The 24,866-nt window shown below is 35.6% G+C and overlaps 2 protein-coding genes and 1 long non-coding RNA gene across 3 annotated transcripts in view; all 3 read left to right on the forward strand.

The window, feature by feature from the left end:
* The first annotated feature begins 6,944 nt into the window (after positions 1-6,944).
* LOC129269782 (uncharacterized) lies at positions 6,945-11,589 on the forward strand. The gene is made up of 4 exons (XR_008585436.2): positions 6,945-7,343; positions 8,154-8,537; positions 9,895-10,907; positions 10,949-11,589. It is a non-coding gene; the product is annotated as an uncharacterized LOC129269782 (long non-coding RNA).
* Positions 11,590-17,347: 5,758 nt separating this feature from the next.
* Positions 17,348-22,550, forward strand: LOC135155621 (uncharacterized protein K02A2.6-like). The gene is made up of 2 exons (XM_064105199.1): positions 17,348-21,702; positions 21,906-22,550. The coding sequence occupies exons 1-2, from the start codon at positions 17,728-17,730 to the stop codon at positions 21,915-21,917; spliced, it is 3,987 nt and encodes a 1,328-aa protein (XP_063961269.1). The 5' UTR covers positions 17,348-17,727; the 3' UTR covers positions 21,918-22,550.
* A 1,886-nt stretch (positions 22,551-24,436) lies between these two features.
* Positions 24,437-24,866, forward strand: part of LOC129269659 (kinesin-like protein KIF19) — a 37,070-nt gene continuing 36,640 nt past the window's right edge. The window contains exons 1-2 of the mRNA XM_064105903.1: positions 24,437-24,544; positions 24,724-24,834. Of these exons, the coding sequence (XP_063961973.1) occupies positions 24,437-24,544; positions 24,724-24,834 (219 nt within the window). The remainder of the gene's footprint in view (positions 24,545-24,723; positions 24,835-24,866) is intronic.

Below are 24,866 nucleotides of genomic sequence, written 5' to 3' on the forward strand. Positions count from 1 at the left end.
AACTATTAAAGGGGGAATTCGGGCTGGAAAAATTCACTTAGCAAATTGCTGCGAATTTCATCAAAATCTGATAGCAAATAATAAAGTTATTGGCCCGTATTCTGAACTCTGGTTTAAATTAAACCCTGGTTTAAAGTTGTGGTTTAACTATAGAGAACCAATTGGGGCACAAATCCCGAACAGTAAACATCCAATTTATTTATTCATATGACACCCAAATTGTTCATAATTGTCTGGGAATGATAACTGAAGTATTTTTCTTCCTTATGAAAGCAAAAGGAAACAAAATTGTAAACATAAGAAATATACAATATAAACATAATATTTGAAATTTTCGCTCCCCATAATTTTAGCATAGATTTAGACTGTGGTCTAAGTTAAACCTGACTTCAGAATACGGGCCATTGAATTTTAAAGTTAAGCAATATTTTGTGAAATTAGTTATATGCAATATCGTCATGAATATTCATGAGATGGGCTGGTCAGTGTCCTTTATCTCAGTGTTATTCCATTAAATCATAATGGCATCAACAATCAATGGCGTCAAGACAAAGCTACAAAGTTCTGGTCTGCGTGGCATTATGTTCACGCATGGGAATAGTGCCTCTTTCATTTCAATACATTGGCACAGCACATTGCACAAACAGCACAGACTCAGTTTTATTATTTATCCAAGTTAAGACAACAAGATAGACCTGGAAACTTGACTACAGGAACAACTGTGTTTTTTCCAGTAGATGCGGTATAAAGCGGTATAAAGTGGTATAATAATTTCATTAGGCCTATCATGTCTCCCTTATAATAGAATAAGTTAAGTATCCATAATAATGCAGCAATTTAGTTGTCAATCCTAATTTTTTGTTCTTGGAGGTAAACTTTTGAGCCATAATTTCGTTTAATAAAATACAAAAGAATAGGTGGAGATATGATATAAGATATAACCTGGTTGCTGGATATTTATGAAGACAAGCATAGAACAGTTTAACCGGAATAATGTAATTCTTTAAAATATATATATTCATAACTTCATTATTCCTTGTCCGATTTTGATAAGATTTTCAGTGTTGTGAAGTTTTCCTGATTTTTCTTTTCCTATTCAAATATTATTTTCATCATGGAGTACCCCCTTAAAGGCATTATCATTCTTTCATTGGAATGCAATTTGAGAAATAAACTCGATTAATAAATTTGATTTATGTTATGGGAAATTCACTCCCGAAGACAGCTAGGCCAGACAGGTTATTGAGCAAAAGAAAATTGCATCTCTCAGTCAGTCGAGCGAATATAATGAGCGCGTAACTTATACATGTACTGGTCAGCTGGTGGTGTCCAAAAACGTTGAGGGGCACATGGCGCCTGTGCAAAACTCTTAAAAGTTCCGAGCGAGCGAAGAGAGGGAACGAAACTTTTGATTCTTTTTAAAACTAAAATCTAATTTTGTGACAGTTTTTGACACAGTGTTGAAAAAAAAACGATAATCCGTTTTCCCTTCACTTTCTTTTATTTCATCCTTCTATTATACTTTTGGGAGGGTTTGTAATATTTACTTATTTATTTTCTTCTCTTTTTTTTCTTGGGGGGGGGGTTGGGGCCAGTGACACCATCTTGCCTTCAAACTTGATACACTCTCAAGCAATGAGTATGGAAACTTAATACTATCATTTTGTTTGCCTCTAATTCAAAAGTCTGCTGTTTGTCACCGATAATTTATTATTCCAAAGTCCAAACTACAGTGCGTATCAAAAAAAAGTTTACACTTAGAAAAAATCCTGTAAAATTATACATTTGTAATATCCTGAAGATTTTTTCCACAATTTAACATTGGTACAGATCAATTTAAGCAAATGACGACATAACTGTCGAAAAATATTTCCGCTGAGTGAGCACCACTTACTTTTGAAAAGTTAGTGAAAAATTATTTGCGCAGAACTTTGAATAGTTATGCGAATAAAAGTAGACCTTAACATGAAGAACGCGTGGAATTTAGCTAGGAAATTTGATTTGAAGATATCTTTTACCTTTTTAACTTGTTTCCTTGCCCAAAACACTTCGAAGAGTGCATTGCGCCCCACCCAACTCCCCCACACACCGAGGCAATCGTGACGATATTTGCTTTACACTGAGCTGTGATTTACATGAAATGGCTTAGGCTTGATTTTCATTTTGTTAATCATTGTCAAGCTTGGGAAAAGTGTGAAGAAACAAGTATTAAATGAAAAATAAAATGTAAACCCACTTTAAATGATACAAACTTAGTGAAAAAATGCTGAAGATGTCTGATTTAAAATTTTCTTAAAATGCAGTTATGTCCTCATATCCAGCTGGCACAAAAAGGGTAATGGTTGTGCTTACTAAGTGTTGAAAATTCAATTTGGGTGGCAAAATTGTTACAAAATGTATCCGTTTTATTTCAATTGACTAAAAGTGCAAGGGAAATGTATAAGAAAAGGCTCGCAGGGTAAGTTTGATTTCGCCCTTGACATAGCGTGGAAACGATCATTTCTGCGCAAACATATTTCTGTGAACTTTACAAAAATGGACAGTGCTCACTCAAGTGTAACATTCTGTCAAAATTTTTACTTGCATTGGATAGATGAGACCCAAACCTAAGATTATATGTGAAAAAATTACCCACATGTTGTATGTTTTATAATTCCCAGGGCTTTTTCAAAGTGTAAACTTTTTTTTGTTACGCACTGTATAGGGCTGGGATGATTTCAGGCGGTATAAAGAGGATAGTTCATCATTTTTGCAATCTAGTAACTTTTTCATGTTATATTGACCGAATTAATATATTTCTCAATTTTATGGAAATATATATAGGCTTATACTGCAATTCAACAAGTTGTTTAAAAAGTTTTAAGAATCTTGTTACAAGTTGAGTATATAGAGTGATGCTGGGCTTAAATGTGCTTAAGAAAAGGCGTTTTATGCTGATTCAAAATCAGGGGCCCGTTTCACAAAGAGTTACAACTGTTGTAACTCTGACATTATGGCAACTACCATGGTAACAGGGCTCAGCAGCCAATCGAAATCAAGATTACCGTGGTAGTTACCATAATGGCAAAGTTACAACAGTTGTAACTCTTTATGAAACGGGCCCCAGAAATCCATTTTCACAACCCTGTATTGCTTGAATAATAAACAACGACCCCTCATAAGATTATTACGTAATCATAATTTTATTATTCACCCGTACACACCTTTACACCCTCTCTCCATATAGGCCTATAAGCAGCGGCGTAACAGGGGTCGGTGGCCAGGGGGGGCAAGAGCCAAAAATTTCCCGGTCATATCATGGAACAGGCAATGGCGTCATAGGGCAAAAATTTTGAGGGGGCGATATGGCGTATCGGGCAAATATAAAAAAAAATTGACATTTTTATTGCAAAAATCAAATTTTGTGATAGATTTTGACATAATGTTAAAAAGATGAAATCATAATTTATTCACCCTCCTCTCCTTTTTTCTCTCTTTTTTTTAACAGGATTTTTGTTATGATTGTGAGCATCAGGGCGAAGCTCTGTATGCTCGAGGGGGCCGAGTATGGCGCTTCTGGCAAGAAGTAGCTTAATAGGCCTATAGGTCCCGAGCGAGCGAAGCGAGCGAGATAAAAAAAAATCACCTTTTCATGAGAATCTAACATGAAGATAGATTTTAACGTGATATTCAGAAAAATATAATTCACTTTCCTTTCTTTCCTCATTTTTTTTGTTTGGTTGTAGAACTTTTGGGGGCCGTGGTCCAAACTCATCCATATAACAGTGCTTTATGGGTGGGGTCCAGGGCAGAGCCCTGGAACCTCTTGATATCAAAGCCATTTTAAACCTTACAGATGGCCACTTATTTTAATCAAATTGCGTGTATTTTTATATAGCTTTAACTCAACACATAAATTCAATGCAGTTGTGTATCGTAATAATCCAAATATTGTGAGGGACACACCATATCAAATGTGGGAAAATTTGTAAAAAGTCGCCAGCGAGCGAAGCGAGCCAGAAAAAATAAGGCCTGTTAAAATGAAATTCTAATTATGTGACAGATTTTTACATCATTATAGCAAATGTCATGTCATCTATTTTTTTTTCATTCATCTCATTTCGCTGCCTCCTTTATTTTCTTTTATTTCCCCTTGGCTGTGGAACCACCCCCCGGTACGCCACTACTTCAACGTAAAGCTTAATGCATGAAGGATCTATTAATATAGGGGCCCGTAATTACAGAGCCCCCACTGCACCGTGACGGGGTCTTGACTCTTGGACAGAGCCTTTGGAGATTTAGCAAGCTTATGATAGACTTTCATACGACATTATGCTATATATACCATCCATTTTTCTTCCCGCTCGTTATCTCAATCCTCGGCAGCCCGGTAGTGTACGTTATCTTGTCCCTATTCTTTATTTTCCAATTTAGATTTTGGCTAATTCCATTCTGCCTTTATTTCCCGCTTTTGTTTGTCTTTTTGTCATCTTTAATTTATTTCCCTGTCTTACTAATCATGCTAATGTATTTGTATATCGGGGCGAATTGTTCTTTCTCACTTGTTCTTTTTTCCTTCCTTTTCCCGTTATCTTTCCGTTTTCCCTTTTTTATGTTTTTACTTAGTTTTCTTTTCCCTTTTCCTTTCCTTTTCCGCTTCCCCTTTCCCCTTTTTTCTTTCCTTTCCCTTTCTTCCCCCCCTTTTTTTTTCTTTTTCCCTTTTTTTATTTTCCCGGTGAGCTCCGCCAGGGGGGCAGCTTGCCCCCCCTGCCCCCCGCCTGTTACGCCACTGCCTATAAGGCTATATTCTACTGTACAGTGTTCCATTATCATGTATTATGGGAGGCAGCTTCATCACGTTGCAAATATCTTGGCATGTGTAATATGTACGTTATGGTAAGAGCGGAATTCACGCATGGCAGATTACAAACAATAAATATTGAGGCCTATCAGAAACGATTTGCACAGAAACTCACGTGTTAATCAGAATATATATATATATATATATATATATATATATATATATATATATATATATATATATATATATATATATATATATATATATATATATATATATATATATATATATATATATATATATATATATATATATATATATATATATAAAGATATATATATATAAAGATATATATATATATGCCTATAAAATAATAAGGTATGAATGCATAGACTAGTCAACATCATTCGAAGGTATAACTATCATTGTTGACGCTCCGCTCTGTCGGCTCAGCAATGTGGATACTTCGTTCATTACACTGACTTGTGATACCATAGGAATTGATGGGGTACGTTCCCCGCGCCCGAGTGCGTGGAGGTTCGAACCCGTCTTAGCCCCTTGCATCCACATGCGCAATCCGACATTTTGAAATTCCCGTTTTTTGAATTCATGCATGTGGTGATAAACTCCTTCAATAATTCAGGATTCAAATATCAGGGTTTATAAATAGAATACAAAGAAATGGTAAATAATTATCAATTGCTCATCGCACATTATAGGGATTACCGCCCCCCCCCCGAGTACATCCCCCCACAATCCACACACGCACACCCCACGACCCCAGCACGCATATACATACAAAAATCAACAAGCACAAAGCAGAAAAATACCCCTTTATTATACATAATTATCAAAAAGGTAAAAGGGAAGTTCACACTGAAGAAAAGTTTGTTGTAAAAATAGCAATGATGATTGATAATAATAATAATACCAAATATTGGTGAAGGTTTGAGGAAAATCCATCAAGGATTAAGAAGTTATATTTACAATTTTCCGTTTTGGATTTGTGACGTCATAAACGAGCAGATGCCCCATATGTTATGTAATATAAAATGCACAAATTTAAATGTTTGATGGTTCGTGATGACTTATTTTTGTTTTCTTTGTATAGGCACAGGTGTGAAATGATTTGTACATTGATATACTGAAGGTACAGTAAAAACCATTTTCAATTTTCAGAGAAAATGACATTTCATTGATTTTTACCATACGATAAGCTAATCACATGTGACGTCACAAATCAAACAATTAAACTTCTGATAACTTTTTAATTCTTTGATGGATTTTTCTCAAACCTTCGGCAATATCTGTTATTTTTTTCTGCTATTTTTACAATAAACTTTTTGTCAGGGTGAACTTCCCCTTTAAGGTCACATCTAGCATGCATATTTTATCACCTAGGTATTTCATACAACCCAGCCCCCCCCCCTGGATAAAGCCAACAATCCGATAAATATGAACTCCCTTTTCACCCTCTTCCTTGACTTGCGGCAGTCTCCTTAATTCAAACTTGGACATTCATTTCTTCTTCGGCAAAATTAAACACTATGCAACATCGAGGAAACTTAAGGCACTTATAGGTTTTTTTCTCTCTCTTTATTATTTTTTTTTTGGGGGGGGGGCCAAGTGACGTGGTCAATTTTCAAATTTCACCTAGGGGCCTATTAGGCGTACTTTGTGTTGAATTGTTCAAACCATATAGCTGGAACATAATTGTAGTATAGGGAATTTACTTTATTTATTCAGATATTCTTTTCAGTCTAGCTGGAGTATACGTATACCCCTTAATCCCAAATTCTACTTTTCCCTTTTCGCTTTTTTTTCTCTGCCCCCCCCCCCCCCCTCATTAATTTCCCATACTCCCTATATTACAGAATTATGTAGGCCTAATTAACGGGCTACTTGAAAAATGATCATGTCTGCTGTCTGCATGCGCCCCCCTTGCCCTTGTTGTTTGGTGGATTTGATCCTTTATGCAGTAGTACCGGATGGAATTTTATATTTTTCGCATAGGCCCCTACTGTATGCCAGGAACTATTTCGGGTCATGCTTTTTGAAATATTTTGAATTTAAATATATATGCACTAGACCATTTTTGTTCCGAGATCTTGCATGCAGCATTGTAGTATCTTTGCAGCGCCATGCTGCGTAGCCTATACGACGCACGCACGAAAATTTGTATACAGTTGTCATGACAGTACAGATTACGTAATGCCCAAATTAAATGCAAATAAAGAGCTTACTGCGATTATAAAATCGCTCCTTTTAAGAACAATCATATAAATAATGATTCGAATATAGTAGAAATAACCATCAATCATATTCAAATTATAGAATACGAGAGATATTAGCGTTTTAAACAAGCAAAATTCTCAGAGGATCTGAAAAACGTAAACAAATTCGTCCCAAAAACGCACACCTCCGCGCGCGTGTATTACCGCAGCACGTTCGGAAAAAACCACAGAAGAGAAAACAGCTCACGAAACAGAGGAAACAGAACGTGATATTTGACCATCTGCAGACTCTTTACCTTTCTTTATTTAAAATTGAGGATAATGATTGGGTAAGTTTAGACGAATTTTGCTATTCACATAATTTAAATATGTTTGATCAAATGTTATTTGCAAAGACTAGCCCTGGATGATCATGTTCTGGCTGGAGCTCGAGCGAGTAAGTACCGCAGCTCCCCCCGAGGACTCAGGGTACTGTCCGGTGGGTGGGCTCGCTGGCTAAAAAGTAACTGGCGCTGGCTGGTGAAAACGCAAACGTCATCAATCAAGATTCTAGCTCCAACTTTTCAAACTCGAGCTTCAACTTTAGTTGTGTTAATAATTGGCCAACCATGAACCACCATCATCCCCATGTCAATGGCAAGTGGGCCATATTGATCATCGTGATCATGTTGATTGATTGAGTAGATTTTTCAATATATTTTTTACAAGTTTACAGTTTTTAAATTTTATACAACAAAGCTAAAGTAAACAGTCCCATTGATAACCAAGTCAAAGAGTAACTAAATTTAGACCTAGTCCCTAGTAACAGTTAAGACAAGTCATGCTATTTTTTTTCTTCCAAGAATCTGTGCAATTGCCTATGAAAAACTAAAGACATAAAGTAAAAAAAAAAGGTTCACTCTTTTCATTGACAAAAATAGGCAACTTTGACCAATTTCATGTTCATCTGCATGCCATGTAAGAAGACAAGTCAAAACCTACAAAAGGAGATAAAAACGTTAGGCCCCCCTACTGCTAAAATTAAATTTCTCGCTGTATTCCCATTGAATTCTTGTATGTGCCAATGGTTCTTCGTCTCCGAATTTAAGTAGAATGTTTAAAATATGCAGTGATTCTTTAACATGTTTTCTTTTCCACAGGGTGTGTCGACTGTTGGGAACCATAGAAAAGCGAATGATGGCGTAGACCAAGCAGTGGAGATATGATACAATGTCGCCATCCATCCTCGCTATGACTATGAGTGGCAGCACCAGATGTCCCTATTGCTACAACCTGCACAAGTACTAGGCATAAACTTGCCCAATGATGGCTGGCATTGTACAAAAAAGGAGCTTTACAATTGCATGGAAAATGGAGTACAACTTCAAACCTGGAGTTGCTCCATTCAATACTAATAACTTGAGACTGAACTATTTATTTACCATAGAAAACTAAAGAATCAGAATCTTTCAGAGAAAGCTTGCCAACTCGGCCAGTTGACCAAGATGGCTAGCAAATCTGAGTGGAAGGAAAACCAGTTAATGGTAAGTATTAGGCATTTAGGCTTCATTTATTTTATATTTATCATCACTTGCATGTTTGAACGTTTTATTTTGTTTGTCTATTTTTCATTTCTTGTTCAAAGCCTATCTCAAAGGAAAATCTTAAATGAAAAGGAAAATTATTAAAGAGAAAAGATAAGGAAAGAAACAATGGAATTTGTGCAACAAAGTGTATAGTATGCATATTAATAATGAAAAATAATAAGAATATAAAAGAAAAAAGGAAAAAAGGAAGAAGCAAAGAAAGAGGTATAAGAAATAAAAAAAATAAGATGGAAAGAAGAGAAGAGAACAGCCCCCAACCTTGCCCCCAATCTGTATGATTGAAGCCTATCAATGAATCTATAGAGTTTATTTCCAATTGTCTAATTCCAATTCGTCCAATTGCCAACTCGTCTACTATCATTTGGTCTACCGTCGGTTCGTCCACTTTTCACATGGTCTAATTGCCTTTTCGTTCAATCACCATTTCTTCTGATAAGCAGTTGGTCCAATAGCCATTTAGTCCATTTACCATTTGGTCTAATTGAACTAAGTGTTAATTGTGCAAAATGAATGAAAAATGAAATAGATATAAGACCATCTAGTTATGAGAGGAAATGGTCATCTATAGACAAAATGGTGATTAGACGAAGTGATGATTAGACCAAATGGTTGTTGGACGAAATGTTACTAGACGGAATTGCATTATACTATTAATGAAAGTAGACCATTTGGTGAGTGGACGAGTTGGCAGTAGACAAATTGGCAATTAAACTATGAATAGTACTATTGGCAGAAATAGCAAATTTTGACTGCTTGCCATAAAGTGAATACATGTAGAAGAAGTTGAGCTTGGTGAAAATGTAGATTTGTTTTTAAAAATGTGATAATTTGGTTGAAAGTGGCCCCTAATTTGATCTTATAAACACCATTATTTGAACATATTTTTCATGAATTTTTTATGAAGCCTTCTTAATATTAAATTTCTGTTCATTAATAGGGTGTTTATTTTGAAGTTCAAAATGAGAGTGAAATGAAATTGAATGGAAAAGTTGTGAATTAAATGATAAAGGATACATCAAAAGTTAAAAGGTCTATGGACATTTAAATACGGTAGGTTTTAATAACACTGAATTTATGAAACCCCCCAAAAAAATCACCTTGATACATAATTGCATTATTTGAGAGATAAAGGAAATATCTGTGAAAACTGAAAAGGCATCAAATTTTACATGTAAATTGGTCTAGAAAAAACTTCATTACTATCATATTTTTGGACTTGAATTTGTTTAAATTCACACACATGTACTGTATGTAGCCTTTTACTGAAAGATGTCTTTTTTTGTGTGTGACATAGGTTGCCCTTCGGATCCGGCCATTGACTCCCATGGAACTTGAAAGAGGCTCTGAAGTTGTGGCTCATGTAGTGGAAGATAGCGTAAGTAATATTCAACCATGGAGATTTTACCCATATGGTGCATTATGTGATTCTAAATCCCTGCAAATAAAAGTCTTATTGTAATTTTGTACCATTATTTCCTTGGGGGGGGGGTGTTACATTGCACTTTTGAATCAAACAAAAAGGCTACTTCACCTTGAAATTAAACAAGTAAAAGCAATTTTAAAAGTCAGGGTCAAAATTACAGAATGTTGTGGTTCCCATTGTTTCCAAGAACAGGGAACAATGTTGTGTGTGTGTGAGTGGGGATTATGATGTCATAAACCTACTTTTTTTCATTTTGATTTTAGAATTAGATTGCAAATTCTCAATATATTTCAATTTCTGTTTGAAGAATGTATGTAAAATATGATTTTGTTTCTTATTGATTTTGTAAAATCATTCTTCCTCAATTATTGTGATACAAGGCATTGGTCTAGAAGTGAAATGATTTGAATTCACTTTATAACATACAGTATCTTCTTATCATGTTACACATTTGAATCATACATGAAATAATGCCATAAATGTAAAATTCCATTGATTTGCATTTGAATGTGATGAAATTTTTAATCTATAATGTATTAGTTGTACAGTATAACATAAATCCTAAATGCCATCTTAAATGCCAATTTTAACTACGAATGGATAGTTTAAAAAGAAGAACAGAATATTTATAGATATGTTGTTTTTTTTAGATGGAAAGATAAGATTATGCTTTGTATGATCATGGAGTAGGTCCATGGTATGATGTACAGTGTAGATTTGTATCGTGTGATACAGATATTTAGTTGTAAATGTACTGTAAAGGCAAACATGATAATTCATATCTTAGCCGTGAAGGCTAATAAACAGCGTTGGAAATACATGAAGATGACAGGCGATTTTGTCCTCATGACTGCTGAAATTGCCCCCCCCCCCCCAAAAAAAAAGTCCCCTAAAATGCGTGTTTTGGGGCGACCATTCTTTCTAGAGTCGCCCCAAAATCTTTCGCAAACAATATTCAAACTTTAGATAATCTTAGAAAATCAACATTTTAACTATGGCAGTATAATGTTATTCGTTTTTACTGCATTCATTTAATTTCTTGTTGCACTTAAGTAGCCCTCAACATAAAGAAATAGCCCCCAAAATTCTGCAATCGCCCTAATTTGGAAAAAGGGTAGCCCCTAAAAAATAAAAATAATTTTCTACCCTGGTAATAAAGCCCATTAATTTGATTTCAAAGGGAGGGGAAGTTGTATGCTGGAGTAAACTGACATGTATTTGGGTTTGATTTATATGATTTGATTTTTTTTTATACATTATTTGAAGTATTAACATCTGTTACAGATGACCCACAATTATTTTGGATTCAAAATTCAAAGATCAATGCACATACATGTTGGTTAATCTTAGCTACATTATGTTAAAGTACATGTGAACAGTAAACACAATATTCAATCTTTATGCATTTTTTGTGGTTTAATGTATAGAATCAAGAATGGTTACGTGGTGTGTTTAGTAATGAAGCCACACAAAATTCCTGTGCAAAATGGTGCATTTTAATAGTTAGACACATGTACATGTTTGTCTGTGAAAGCATGTCGCTGAAAACTCTTCCGGGGATATGACAAAAGAAACTTAAAAATAAAAAGAGTACAATATTAACCACCAGCATGTGTGATTTGCTATTAGCCTACCATTTAGAGATGGATGTGCAGACTGGAGTAAAAAAAATGTTTAAAGAACATTACATAACAAAAAATACATAAAGCAATTTTTTGTTGCTTTGTAATGTTTGAGTTTGTATTTAAATACTATAAAAACTAAATTGTATTTTAATATTAAGGCGCTCAATTGGTTGCATTATGAAAAAAAATTTACTTGGCTGGTGTATTACCCTTATAAAATCTGTGAACTTCCAGACTTGTGTCTACCTGTTCATGTACCTCCAAGTCCATGATCCAATATTTTTTTTCTGCATGGTAAATAATATATGACAGAACCAACCACGCAGTAGCAAATAAGTTTGGTTTATCATCGATCCTAGTGTAGTCATTAACGCTCTCATCATGTATTCTGAACATCGCTTTGAGCTGTTCCAATCAAATATTGGATATTGAACAGAGTTGATGCTCATGAGATCGCTATGGATACCATTTACACGAACAGTGGAATGTCAGAGGCTTACAGAATACAGGTTGATTGATGGAAGTTTTCTATTCATGTCAAGAATGCCACATGTCTGTACAAGCACTTGGGATTGAGAGGTCGTGTCTGAATTTATAAAAGAGAGAAATTACACAAAAAAGAGGGAATAACCCTTTTTTATTACATTTTATTGTAAACTTTTGTAATGATTGAATTTGAAACTCAGATAAAATGAAACTTGCTATGGTAGAAGTAGAATTTTGTGATAATACACCGTCCTTTTTTTTTCATTACCTTTCTCATTCTTCTTTTGTAGCTTCATATTACTGTTATAATTTGCAGATGCAGTATTTATTGATATTGTTATAACTCTTCAACAAAGTGTTGACTATTGGAAATATCCAACAAAGGCTAGATAACGTTGGTGAAACTGAAAGTGTAATTTACTCTCATACTTTAGGATAAGAAGCAAGGGAAGAAGAATAGTGAAATGTTTCCTGAAACCTATTATTTATTTTTGTCATATGGCATTTAGTGGTTTATTATGTGGACATAAATACATATGTACATGCTATGAAGACTATAATGTTTATTTCTACACCAGTGGACACAATACTTATCATCCACTTATCCCCCTTGCCTTCCCTCATCCTTGATGATTTAGCTCTTTGTGTTACATTCTTAATGTGTTATATCCTCAAAACATAAGGTCCTTGGGCTTATTGACCCACCCCCTATGGATAGAGATCAATGAAGCTTTCATGTTGAACAGGTAGTAGGAAAGCCTCATTGAAGTTTGACCTAGCCCATGTCTCAATTCACAAGTTCTGATTAATCCTAGAGAAGCACAATGGATTATCTTATCCTCTTAGCTGGCTGGGATTCCTGTGGTTAAGATTTAAGAAGGATGCTTTCACGCACTTGAAGGACATGGGATAATTCATACTTAAGTAGGATTCACATTGGCACGGTTAACTTGACATGTTCAGTCAGTTGGCCAAAATCTAAAAATCTATTAAACTCCCATTTTCCTGATGTTCCCAAGCAATGTATGCTGTATCATTACAAAGTACTGGACAGTGTGATAAACAATCCATCTCTGGTAGAATTATGTCCCAGTGTGATTTTTTTTTTATAAACACCTGATTATTGGGCAAAAATTGTTATAATATCAAGTTGTAACTAGAATATTGATTAATGTCCTTTTCCTGAGTTTCCTCATTCAAACTTGTCAATTTTGAATTAAGGGTGGAAATAATAGATCGATAGAATTAACAAACAGCATTGATGGTGTTATACAAATGCCATTTTTATCAAAACAATCAGCCAAAAATCAGTCAGACTGCAGGTCCCAATAAAGTGGCTTCTTTCATCCAAGTGATATTCATGACTTGAGATGTTTTGCATATTTAATGAGCTTGATGCGGACCAAAACACCTCTTTTTATTCGGCCATTGCTGCTCTAATTGTGCATCGAATTTCATGAATTTGGTACCATTGTAAAGAAGAAGAATCATTCTTTCAGGTCATGTGTTTGGATTTATTCAAAGATTTTGTAATATAGGTTAAAATTTTGATCTAAAATATGCTACAAAATAAATATTTTCACCTGACAAAAGCTGCTATTTTCACACTTTATTTTTGTTTGAGCCCAAATGATTTTTATATCATGATAAAGCTGAATATGTATGCTTTGAAATGATATAGGTTTCAAAATAAGAATTGGTTTAATCGGGTCAAGATCACACTTTTCATTTGCCAAGTACATAAAGCAGCTTGAAAACAAGAATACTGCACTCTGATTGGTCAAAGAGACCGCACACTGGCAAATTCCAACGGTTCCAGTGCCTGGGTTCGTGGGAAGGTCACACTTCCCATGTGGTAATCTCCTCAAATACCCCGCGCCTGTTGTTCTGTGAATCTTATCCAGCCAATCAGAACTCTGGATTTCATGCAAGTACAACATTTCAGAAATCTCGTCTTGTACCTTGGTGGGAAAAGTGTGATCTTGACCCGATTAAAAGGTGCTGCATATCAAGAGTGGCATTGTGAGAAAGTACAGAAGTTCAGCTTTATGTTGATATAAATATCATTGAGGCTCAAAATAAAAAGTTTTGCACAATTTGCAAAAGAAAACAGAGGAAGAAAATTCAGTTTTGAGGCACATTTTCAGGCCAGAAATTTACTTATTTAACAAAATATTGTATACAAAATAAATGACCAATATGAAAGAATAACTTTTACTCTATCTGATGGTGCAATAATATTTCATTTAACTTGAGGTTAAAACAGGTAAATTCTTAGAGAAAGAAAATCTCACGAATCACGAGATTTTGCAAGGAGGAGGATTCAGCCACGAGATGATTTGGATGAATCTGGCCTTTTTGCTCATTAGCATAGGGACCTGCGGTCTGACTGAAATAGGCAAACATAATCATTGAATCAATAAAAAATTATTCACATTTTTTCAAAACAAAATTAAAGCTTGATTGCATACAGTAAGAGCAGAATAAACTTTTTTAGTGACAAGAAATTTGTCCAGGTGTATAGTTTGGGAGCCTGGGGTATTTATGGACTTTCCACACATGGACGTTAACTTTGGTTTAAAAATTATATTTGAAATTTTTGCATGGCAATAGTTTAAGCCATTTTTTTTATTGCAAAAAGTAATCACAAACTGAAGAAAATAAGCACAATTTGATTTTGTTTGCCCATTATTTACATGTAGGTTTCAGAAAAAAAAATCACTGAGATAAACATGATGTATTCAATCTTAGTGAGATATGAGTTACATGAAAATAAAAAGTATGTTTGATAACCAACATGGTTTCACCATATTATCATTTAAAAATATCATGTTGTGTTGAATGCCTACTTTTTTTTTTTTATACATGTAGGTGTGACAGAAAAAAAGAACAAAAGAAAAGGAAAAACAATTTAAGCTTAATGAAAATCGACAAAGTAAAACAGTGAATTGATAGAAAATAATGATGAAAGTATATGACCATGAGCAAGAATCATGCTCAGTCAATAGTGTGACAGAAAAATAAAGAGGCAAAAAAAAATCAAAGGGAATACCCCAAAACCAATAGTAAAAGAATTTGGAACAAAAATAGTAAATTGATAGAAAATAATAGAGAGAATAACATCATGCTATATAATGCCCATTCTTTAGAGAATATCCCACATGTAGTTGCTTGACCACAAAAATGAATTGTCGGCCATTTTGCTTTGGGCGGTCAATAAGTCCTTACAAACCGCTGAATTGAATATCATTGATTTTTCTGGATCCTCATCATGTCTAGCAGACTAGCACCATAGAGCTCTTCCCCCGTAACACAAAGCTAAGCAATTGAACGTAGGGCAAATTTAATGATTGATTGCATTGACCACAATACATGATCATTTATGAAAATCAATCATATAATCAGTCACTAGGTTTTGTATTGCCTGGGCCGGTCAGTTCTGGTCAGTAGGATGAGTGATGCCCGTTAGCCAATCAATTGTGGATCACTAGGTAACAATGACACAGGCCCTTTCAGCGTTTTTTTAATAATCAAGGATGGAAATAACTCCAGGCTACCACGTCGATTCAATACGGAGATGTACAAAACAAGTACAGATCACCGTGAACAAAACAATTTTGTTGTTGGTATAATTGCACTGGTTAGTTTTCACATGCTTTTAATAGAAATGTGATGGTTTTGCCATTGCTGGCCTATTACTCATACTTGCATCATTTTGTCTACATGTACATGTATACATTTTGTAATTTAAGGTGTTATTTTATAAAATTTAGAAAGATTATGACTTACTGTTTGCTATCTCATGAAAATGGTACTGAATGTTTAATTTGCACTTACATACACACATGTAGTTGTCTTCCTACATTAATTGAATTGAATTGAATGACATTTGTATATATATGTAATGCATATTTGCCAACTAATAAAATGGGAATATTCCCATTTTGGGAAAGGAAAATTGCCATCTTGACCCACATGTTCTTGGCAAAATTTCCATGCTACACGTAAATCTGCAACATTGAATAAGCTTTAACATTGCAATGAATGAGGATTTCCAGGGCTCCTTTTTGAGTTTCCATGCAGGGCTCTTATTGAGCATTTTGGCCTTTTCGGGGGCTACATGTAGATCACCCCGAGACCATTTCCCTTGATGTACGTTCATTTTTTGTTAAGAATAGGGAATTTAAGAACGTTCATATTTCTTGAAAATTTGTTTTAATATCATTTGTTCCTGTATGGACTGTATAGACTTATAATAACACAATATGACAACAACATACACTGTAGATATACTTACATGTAATATACTATTTGCATTGTATTCCTGTCTTGAGTAGATGTAGACGTACTTTCTATCACAATCAACAACGGATGTAAACTGTATTCAAGAAATAAGAAACATGATTGGTAGATGAGTCATAATTGTGTTTTTTCATTATAAAATACAAATCCATTGCTTTAGGCTCAATCTTAATTGGAGTTGATTGGCCTAGACATGGTATACAGGTACAGTGCAGATGGCTACAACCAGGATAATAGTGATAATTAGGACCTTGGGCATTCTGTAGAGATGAAAAATTGAGTGCTTTTATAATTCAATATTTTATTATTCATGAACAATAAGGTTAATTCGAATGGTTGTATTGTTAAGCTGTGACTAACGAACCACACGAGTCAAGGGAGACCTGTGAGTGATTATTAGTCAGTCGATATCTCATGAGTCTCATCATCGTCATCATTGTCAATGAATGCAATTTTATTTTTTTCTACTTGAAATTAAAGGGCCCAGCCACTGACAAATCATGGGGAAATTGATTCAATACGAAATTTGCAAAAGGCCAATTGACTTGCATAATATAATCTGTCCGTCATGAGCGCCCGTCGAGTAATGCGATAAAAGTTCGTTAAGCACGAATTTGACCGAACTCTTGATGGTTATTTACTTCGGATCATCGCAGTTCCAGTTTCCAACAATCCCAATTCCTAGACTCATAGCATGTCTCTTGATTGCTAAACCAAAATAAATAACCTCTGTGAAGTTACATGTTTCAAAAGTTAGTTGGTTAGTCTACTAACTAATAATTGCTCTCCTATAGACCCCACAGACATGCCAGCGTCTATTACATAACACCCCCAGGCATGCAGCCGAGTGAAAGACTTGAATCCTTTCTCTGTTCCGAGATTAGCCTTGATTTCCCCATGATTTGTTGTAAGGTATGTGATTGTCATGGTTACCGACATAGCACCAACAGGTGTCCGCATGATTGAATTTACTGTGTAGCGTTAGCGAAGTCGCATTGCGCATTAAACACACTTGAACTGGCAGAGCTTGTGTCATGACGTGATCTTCTGAGTATGTTACAAATTGGCGACGAGGATGCTCAGAAAAGAGTCTACGAAAGCCTTAAAGTCTTAATTTTGCTGGTTAAGGGACTGCTAATCTGTGAGACGAAAGTTTGATCCTAATTTTGAGGTCATAAAGGGACATTTTCTGGTTAAAGTTACCGTCGTATTGTTGATGGAACTAGGAAGTAAGTCTTCGTGTATTCGCACATGGTATTCGCACGTGTATTCAGTCAATGCGTGATACAACATGGCGACGCCCAGTGGCTATATCGGACGGCTAGGGAGCTTTGAGAAGGCTCGCGAACCTTTTACTTCATATGTCGAACGTATGGAACTGTTTTTCATGGCCAATAACATCGTTGAAACTTCCCAGAATGCTGAATTCGTGAAGGAACGGAAAAAGGCAATTTTACTAACTGAAATTGGAACAGAAATCTACGTAACTCTCGCAAATTTGTTAGCGCCCAGCAAGCCGAAAGATGCAACATTTGACGACATCATCGATAAGTTGAAGAATCATTTCGATCCTAAGCCGTTAGAGATTGCTGAAAGTTACAAGTTTGGAACGAGAAATCAGAAACAAGGTGAAACAGTTGGTGAGTTCATCATTGCCTTAAAGAATTTATCCTTACATTGTAACTATGGATCTTTCTTGAATAGAGCTTTGCGAGACAGATTTGTTTGCGGGTTGGCTGACGAACGAATTCAGAACAAACTGTTGAATACTCAAGATTTAGATTTTGATAAAGCCTGCCAAATTGCGTTGTCGATGGAGATGGCATCAATAAATGCTCGTGAACTTCGTTCTGTTCATAATGCTGGAAGTGTGAATAGTCAGAAAAGTTACACCCGTAAAGCTAAACCAACTAGTCGTGGAGGTAAACCCAAACCCTCTAATGCTGAAAGTAAAAAGCATGGAAACTGTTATCGCTGTAATTCCAGAAATCATCCACCTCAAGAATGTCCATTTAAAGGTTCACAATGTTTCAAGTGCGAGATGAAGGGACATATAGCTAAAGCTTGTAAGTCAAATAGAGGAAAGTCTAGTGTACCGAGTAAAGGTAAATCGCGTCGATCTGGCGGCAATGCTGAAGTTCATGCGTTGGATGAAACTGATGATCTAGAGAATTCTATGCAGCATAATTTGAATTTGTATTGTGTTTATGCTACAGATTCGATCAATAAGTTTGAAACAGAAGTTGTAATCAACAAGAAATCCTTGACTATGAGGATTGATACCCAGGCAGATTGTTCTATTATGAGTAAGGACACATATGAGAGAAACTTCAGTGATGTACCTTTGAGACCAAATTCATTAGAACTCAGAACATATTCTGGTCAGCAGTTGGACTTGTGTGGTGAATTTGAATGTGAAGTCACCTATGAAGGGAATACATTGTTGTTGCCCATGATGGTAACAAGCTACACGAATCGTCCTACACTGATGGGTAAGAACTGGCTGACTAAGTTGAAGTTAGATTGGAATAACGTGTTCCATGTTGAGTCTTCAAAATTGCAGAGTCTACTCCGACAGTATAGCGGAATGTTTGAAGACAGCTATGAAGGGATTTCTGGTGTGGAAGCGCACGTAAGAATCAAGGAGAATTCAACTCCAGTCTACTGTAGACCGCGACCAGTACCGTACGCACTGAAAGAAAAAGTTGAGAAAGAGTTAAGAAACCTTGAGAAAAACAAAGTCATCGTAAAGACAGACTACAGCGACTGGGCAACTCCGATCGTAGTGGTGCCGAAAGCCGATGGAGGTGTTCGTCTTTGCGGAGATTATAAGACCACAGTCAATCGAGCAGTTGATGACGAGTGTTATCCTCTTCCCACATCGCAGGATTTGTATGCAGAGTTGGGAGGTACCAAAGTTTTCTCGAAGTTGGATCTTTCTCACGCGTATGCACAACTCAACTTGGATCAGCAAAGTCAGCAGTATCTTACTATCAACACGCATATGGGATTGTATTCCTACACAAAACTACCATATGGAATTAAGTCCTCACCGAAGATCTTCCAAGCGACAATGGATAAGATTCTTCAAGGTATCCCCCATTGCTTGTGTAATCAAGATGATGTATTGATAGCTACAACCACAGTGGATGAAAATCTTGATGTGCTCGCGCAAGTATTGAAGCGTTTGAATGATCATAATGTGAAGCTAAAAAGGAGCAAATGTGCCTTTGTGGAAAGTGAAGTGGTGTACTTAGGGTTGAAAGTAAGCTCACAGGGGCTTCAACCAGTCAAAGAGAAAATTGAGCCAATCATCAATGCTCCTAAGCCAAAGAATGTGACCGAGCTAAGATCATTTTTGGGGATGGTTCAGTTCTATTCGCGATTTCTACCGGATCTTGCGTCAGTGTTAGCACCGCTCCATAAGTTACTACAGAAGGAACAGAAATGGGAATGGTCGAAAGCCCAACAGGAAGCATATGAGAAATGCAAGCGAATGTTAACCAGTGATGCACTTCTCGTTCACTATGATAACAGGCGTGAATTGAAGATGTCTTGTGATGCATCTAGCTACGGTGTCGGAGCAGTGATAAGTCATGTAATGGATAATGGAGAAACAAAGCCAATCGCATTTGCATCACGCACCTTGACGAAGAGTGAGCGTAATTACGCTCAGATTGAGAAAGAAGCGTTGGGTATCATTTTCGGTATCAAGAAGTTTCATCAGTATCTGCTAGGTAGAAACTTTACGCTCATCACTGATCACAAGCCGCTACTTCATTTGTTGGGTCCTAAGTCATCGATTCCGACAATGGCAGCATCAAGAATGCAGCGGTGGGCAATACTTCTTTCGCAGTATGACTACAACATAGAGTATCTCAGTTCTAAGGAGAACGCTGTCGCAGATGCGTTATCTCGTTTGCCTCACGAAGATTCTGAAGATGGTACAGAAGGTAGTATCTATGTTACTGATGTTGTAGACAGTAACTTTCCAGTAACAGCAACAGAGATTGCTGCAGAAACTCAGAAAGACTCTGTTTTGAAACAAGTGTATGAACAAACTTTATATGGTTGGTCAGAAACAGAACCAATGAATGATGAGTTGAAACCATATCACAGTAGAAGGTTTGAGTTGTCATGTGATCAGGGTTGTGTCAAATGGGGACATAGAGTGATAATACCCAAGTCATTGAGACATAAGTTACTTGATGAACTTCATTCTCAGCACTCAGGTGTTGTAGCGATGAAAGCTGTTGCTAGAGGATTTATGTTTTGGCCTGGTATTGACAAAGAAATTGAGCAAATTTCTAGTAGATGTTCTGTTTGTCAAAATGTCAGAAGCAAACCACCAAGAGTACCGTTAGAAACATGGCGTTGGCCAGCTAGACCATTTCAGAGAGTCCATGTAGATTTTTGTGAGTTTGATAGTGAGCATTTTCTTGTTCTCATAGATAGTCACTCTAAGTGGATAGAAGTAATTCATATGGGTACTAATACAACAACTGAGAAAACAATGAATGAACTCAGGTCCATTTTTGCTTGTCATGGTTTACCCGAACAGTTAGTTTCAGACAATGGGCCTCAATTTCGTTCTGCAGCATTTCAAACTTTCATGAAACAAAATGGAATTAGGCATATTTTAGTTCCCACTTACCATCCAGCATCTAACGGAGCTGCAGAAAGAACAGTAAGAGTAGTGAAAGAAGCTTTGAAAAAGCAAGTGTTTGATGGTAGTTCTAAGTTTAGTATGAAGCGAAGACTAGCCAATTTTCTGTTGAAGTATCGTACTACTCCTCAATCAACTACTGGTTTTACACCAGCTGAGCTTTTGATGAAGAGAAGGCTTAGAACAAGACTAAGTTTGATTTTACCAGATCTATCTCAAAAAGTAGAAAACAAACAATCAAGTCAAAAGAGATATTTCAAGGGTAGTCGTAGGTATCGTTCATTTGATGTTGGTGAGAACGTTCGTATCCTTGCTCCCCCACACAAAGAAGGTAAATGGGAGTTGGGAGAAGTTGTTACTGTTTGTGGAAGTAGAAGGTATCTAGTTGATATAAGTGGTAGAGTTCGAAGTGTTCATGTAAATCACATGTTAAAAGCAAGTGATAACCAAGAGTGTTTGCCAGAGTCTAGTGATCATGCAGATTTGGATGATAGTTTTGATTTAATTTCATTGCCAGACTCCGCACAGTCTCGGCAGTTAAATTCTGAAGTGGGAATAGAGAAATCCCCAGTCAAAAGTACAAGCGGCCTAAGTACAGATGTACAGCCAGGGGCTACACCCGGGGTTACTCAAAAACTTTCACCACATCCACCTCGAAGATCACATAGACTCCGTAAACCAATTGACAGGTTAATTTATTCAAAATAAAGCATGAGTTAACAAGTGTTAACACGTGTAATTTATAACACGACATGCAAGCAAGGTGAGATAATTATATGTGGAATATTTAATTTCAAGCATATACAACAGTATGATTATTTTATAATACATAAACAGACTTATATCTCTGTTAAAATGTATTGATCTATTAGAAGGAAGGATAGAGAGTTTGAAAAGTTAAAAGTTTTATTCAGTATATTATTACTATAAAGAATCAACCGTGAAGTACATTGCATTTATACATGAAATTATGATTTATTTGATACTCATGAGCATTTATAAAGAAATGTCAGATTGCGGATATTATAGACTTTAAAATAATAGAGAAATTGGAAAACCCATTTGATCTGCAAAACTACTTTATCAGACGAATAATATTTGCTACTTTTGAGTCATATTACCCTCAATAACCAAAAGAAACTATTGCTCTTCATGTTAAACATTTTCTAAAACAAATAGCTATAAGATGCATAGCCTACTTTAAAAAAAAGGGAAACATGATATTGAATTGTGAAATTTACTGTTCAGATTACTTGCTGGTATATTATGTTATTTTCAAAACATTGCGAATTTATACAGTGTCGGAGAATCCACTTGTTAAAAGGGGAAGCAGTGTAAGGTATGTGATTGTCATGGTTACCGACATAGCACCAACAGGTGTCCGCATGATTGAATTTACTGTGTAGCGTTAGCGAAGTCGCATTGCGCATTAAACACACTTGAACTGGCAGAGCTTGTGTCATGACGTGATCTTCTGAGTATGTTACATTTGTCAATTAAAGGTCGCTTAAAAGTTTCTGTTCATGCTGATATTTGATTATTGGTATACAACCACATCAAGACAAGAATCTGTATTTCATTCCTCAAATGTATTATTCTTTATTAAAAATAACTACATATAGAACAGGAATTTAAATGATAATCAGGAAGATGATACCTAATGTGAAGAGACACAAAATACGGGTGGAAAGTCATGGAGAATGATTGAAATATATGTGTTTCATTATTTTGTACAAATTACAAATATTACTAACTAATGCAAAGATCTTTACATAATCTATTTCTATAATACACCATGTACAGTATGTAATTTACTTGCTGTCAGTTTGATTTACAAATCTATCAATTTTTTCCCCCATTTTAAATATTTTTCTGCTATAATCAATAGTTTATGACTCTCACCACTTTTCATTTGTCATTTTTGTTGCAGTAGGGGACTTGTCACTCACAACTGCAAAGATATTTGTTTGTGGGATGATATGATGTTTGAGATTTTAATCACATAAGAGGATCCTTTTCCTAATTCCCATTTAATAATTGAAAAAAATGTATTTAGCATACAGATGACGTGTGTATATGATTGATTGATCAGCCGACAGTTTAATTTGTTAGATGAAATTCACTCAAGGAAAGAATACAGCTATAAATATATCGGAATTAAATACGTAAAAACGAAATCAATTGGTTGAATTGAAATTTGATGCAATATTCAGATGCTACATGTATTATTAAAATTCAGATGCTATATATTACCCTTACATCAGAGATAATAGGATATTGTGGGATGGAACAGTGAGGGGGGTGAAGGGAACATTTATCTATCTCATGACGTGAGATGATTTACATACTATTAGTAATAAGGAAAATGTGATATTTTATGTTTTAAAGTCTTATTTTGCATCAATATTGTGATTTATTTTTTAAAAACTAAATTAAAAATTGAGAAGCATCATTGGGGAAAATAACAGACCTACACAAACTTGTACATGTACCAGCTTGTGAAAATTATAGATATTACAATGTAAATTCATGTGTAATTATTGGGGGGGGGGGTTTGCATGCAAGTCAAAATTGGCATACGTGAACATCTGGTACTGTTTGTATGTTCGCAGTAGTGCTCCACTTTTAATGTCCATTTTTAATGTGTGCTTAATATAGTACTACAAGTGTAGTCCAGGCTGAAATATTGATTCGTTTCAACAAAGTCGATCTGGCATTTTCTTCTGGAAGAGAGCCAGTGATATCTTCTACAGAGCTTTCAGGAAACATGTCAGATCACGTCATCACGACCTGTACATGTAGATGAGTCGAATGTAAAAATTGTTTTTCAGATTTTTTTTTTCTCTTTTCTAAAAATAGTTTTATTGATAACAACCACTTTTTAAAATAATTAGAAATCATGTACTACATGCACATGTATACATTGTCTTGCAAAACACTTTTTTTTTTTGAACAATGCTGTCATCAAATGGCTGGTTGAATTGAAAAATACAATGTGACCAGTCGATAGGGAAATTTGCCATTGACTGGTACTGACGACTAGTTCTATTGACCTGTCATGGTTTTTGGATTAGGATGGTTTATCAAATAACAAGGATCCACTATCACTTATTCACTATCATATAAAACAAATAATGCACATCATTCTGCTTGGGCATTTGAATAATTCTCTACAGTTGTAACCTATGAAACAGTCCAAGTGCCCTCGGCTACACCTCAGGTGTGTCACTCAGAGCTGTCCCAGAGGTATCTTGTGCATATTTTTTACTAATACTCTTTAATATTGTGTACTGTATCATTTGTATATGTGTGGGGGTGCCGTGGTCTTGTGGTTATGACTCTTGTCTTTCAATCTGAGGGAAGTGGGTTCGATTCCAAGCCATGGCATGTTCTCCTTCAGAAAGAAATTTACCCACATTGTGCTACACTCGACCCAGGTCAGGTGAGGTTAATGGGTACCTGGTAGGATCTGTTTCCTTGAAACACAGTGCACATACAGTACATGTAATAGCTGCTCTGCTAAAGCCAGTGCAATTACGCTGCATTAATGTAGAGCACTTAGAGACTTCTGATAAAGTTATGTTTTAAGCGCTATAATTATTTTTTGTTTCTGCTCCTCAGGTTGTTATCTTGAGGGATCCGACAGATGACCCTGATGATGTCCTCAGAGCTAAGAGATCCAGAGAGAAACACTATGTCTTTGATAGAGCATTTGATGAAACCAGTACACAGGTAAGATGCACCATCATTTCTCATAGAATTAT

This window comes from Lytechinus pictus, chromosome 10 (assembly GCF_037042905.1).
Source record: "Lytechinus pictus isolate F3 Inbred chromosome 10, Lp3.0, whole genome shotgun sequence".
NCBI classification, from domain to species: Eukaryota; Metazoa; Echinodermata; class Echinoidea; order Temnopleuroida; family Toxopneustidae; genus Lytechinus; species Lytechinus pictus.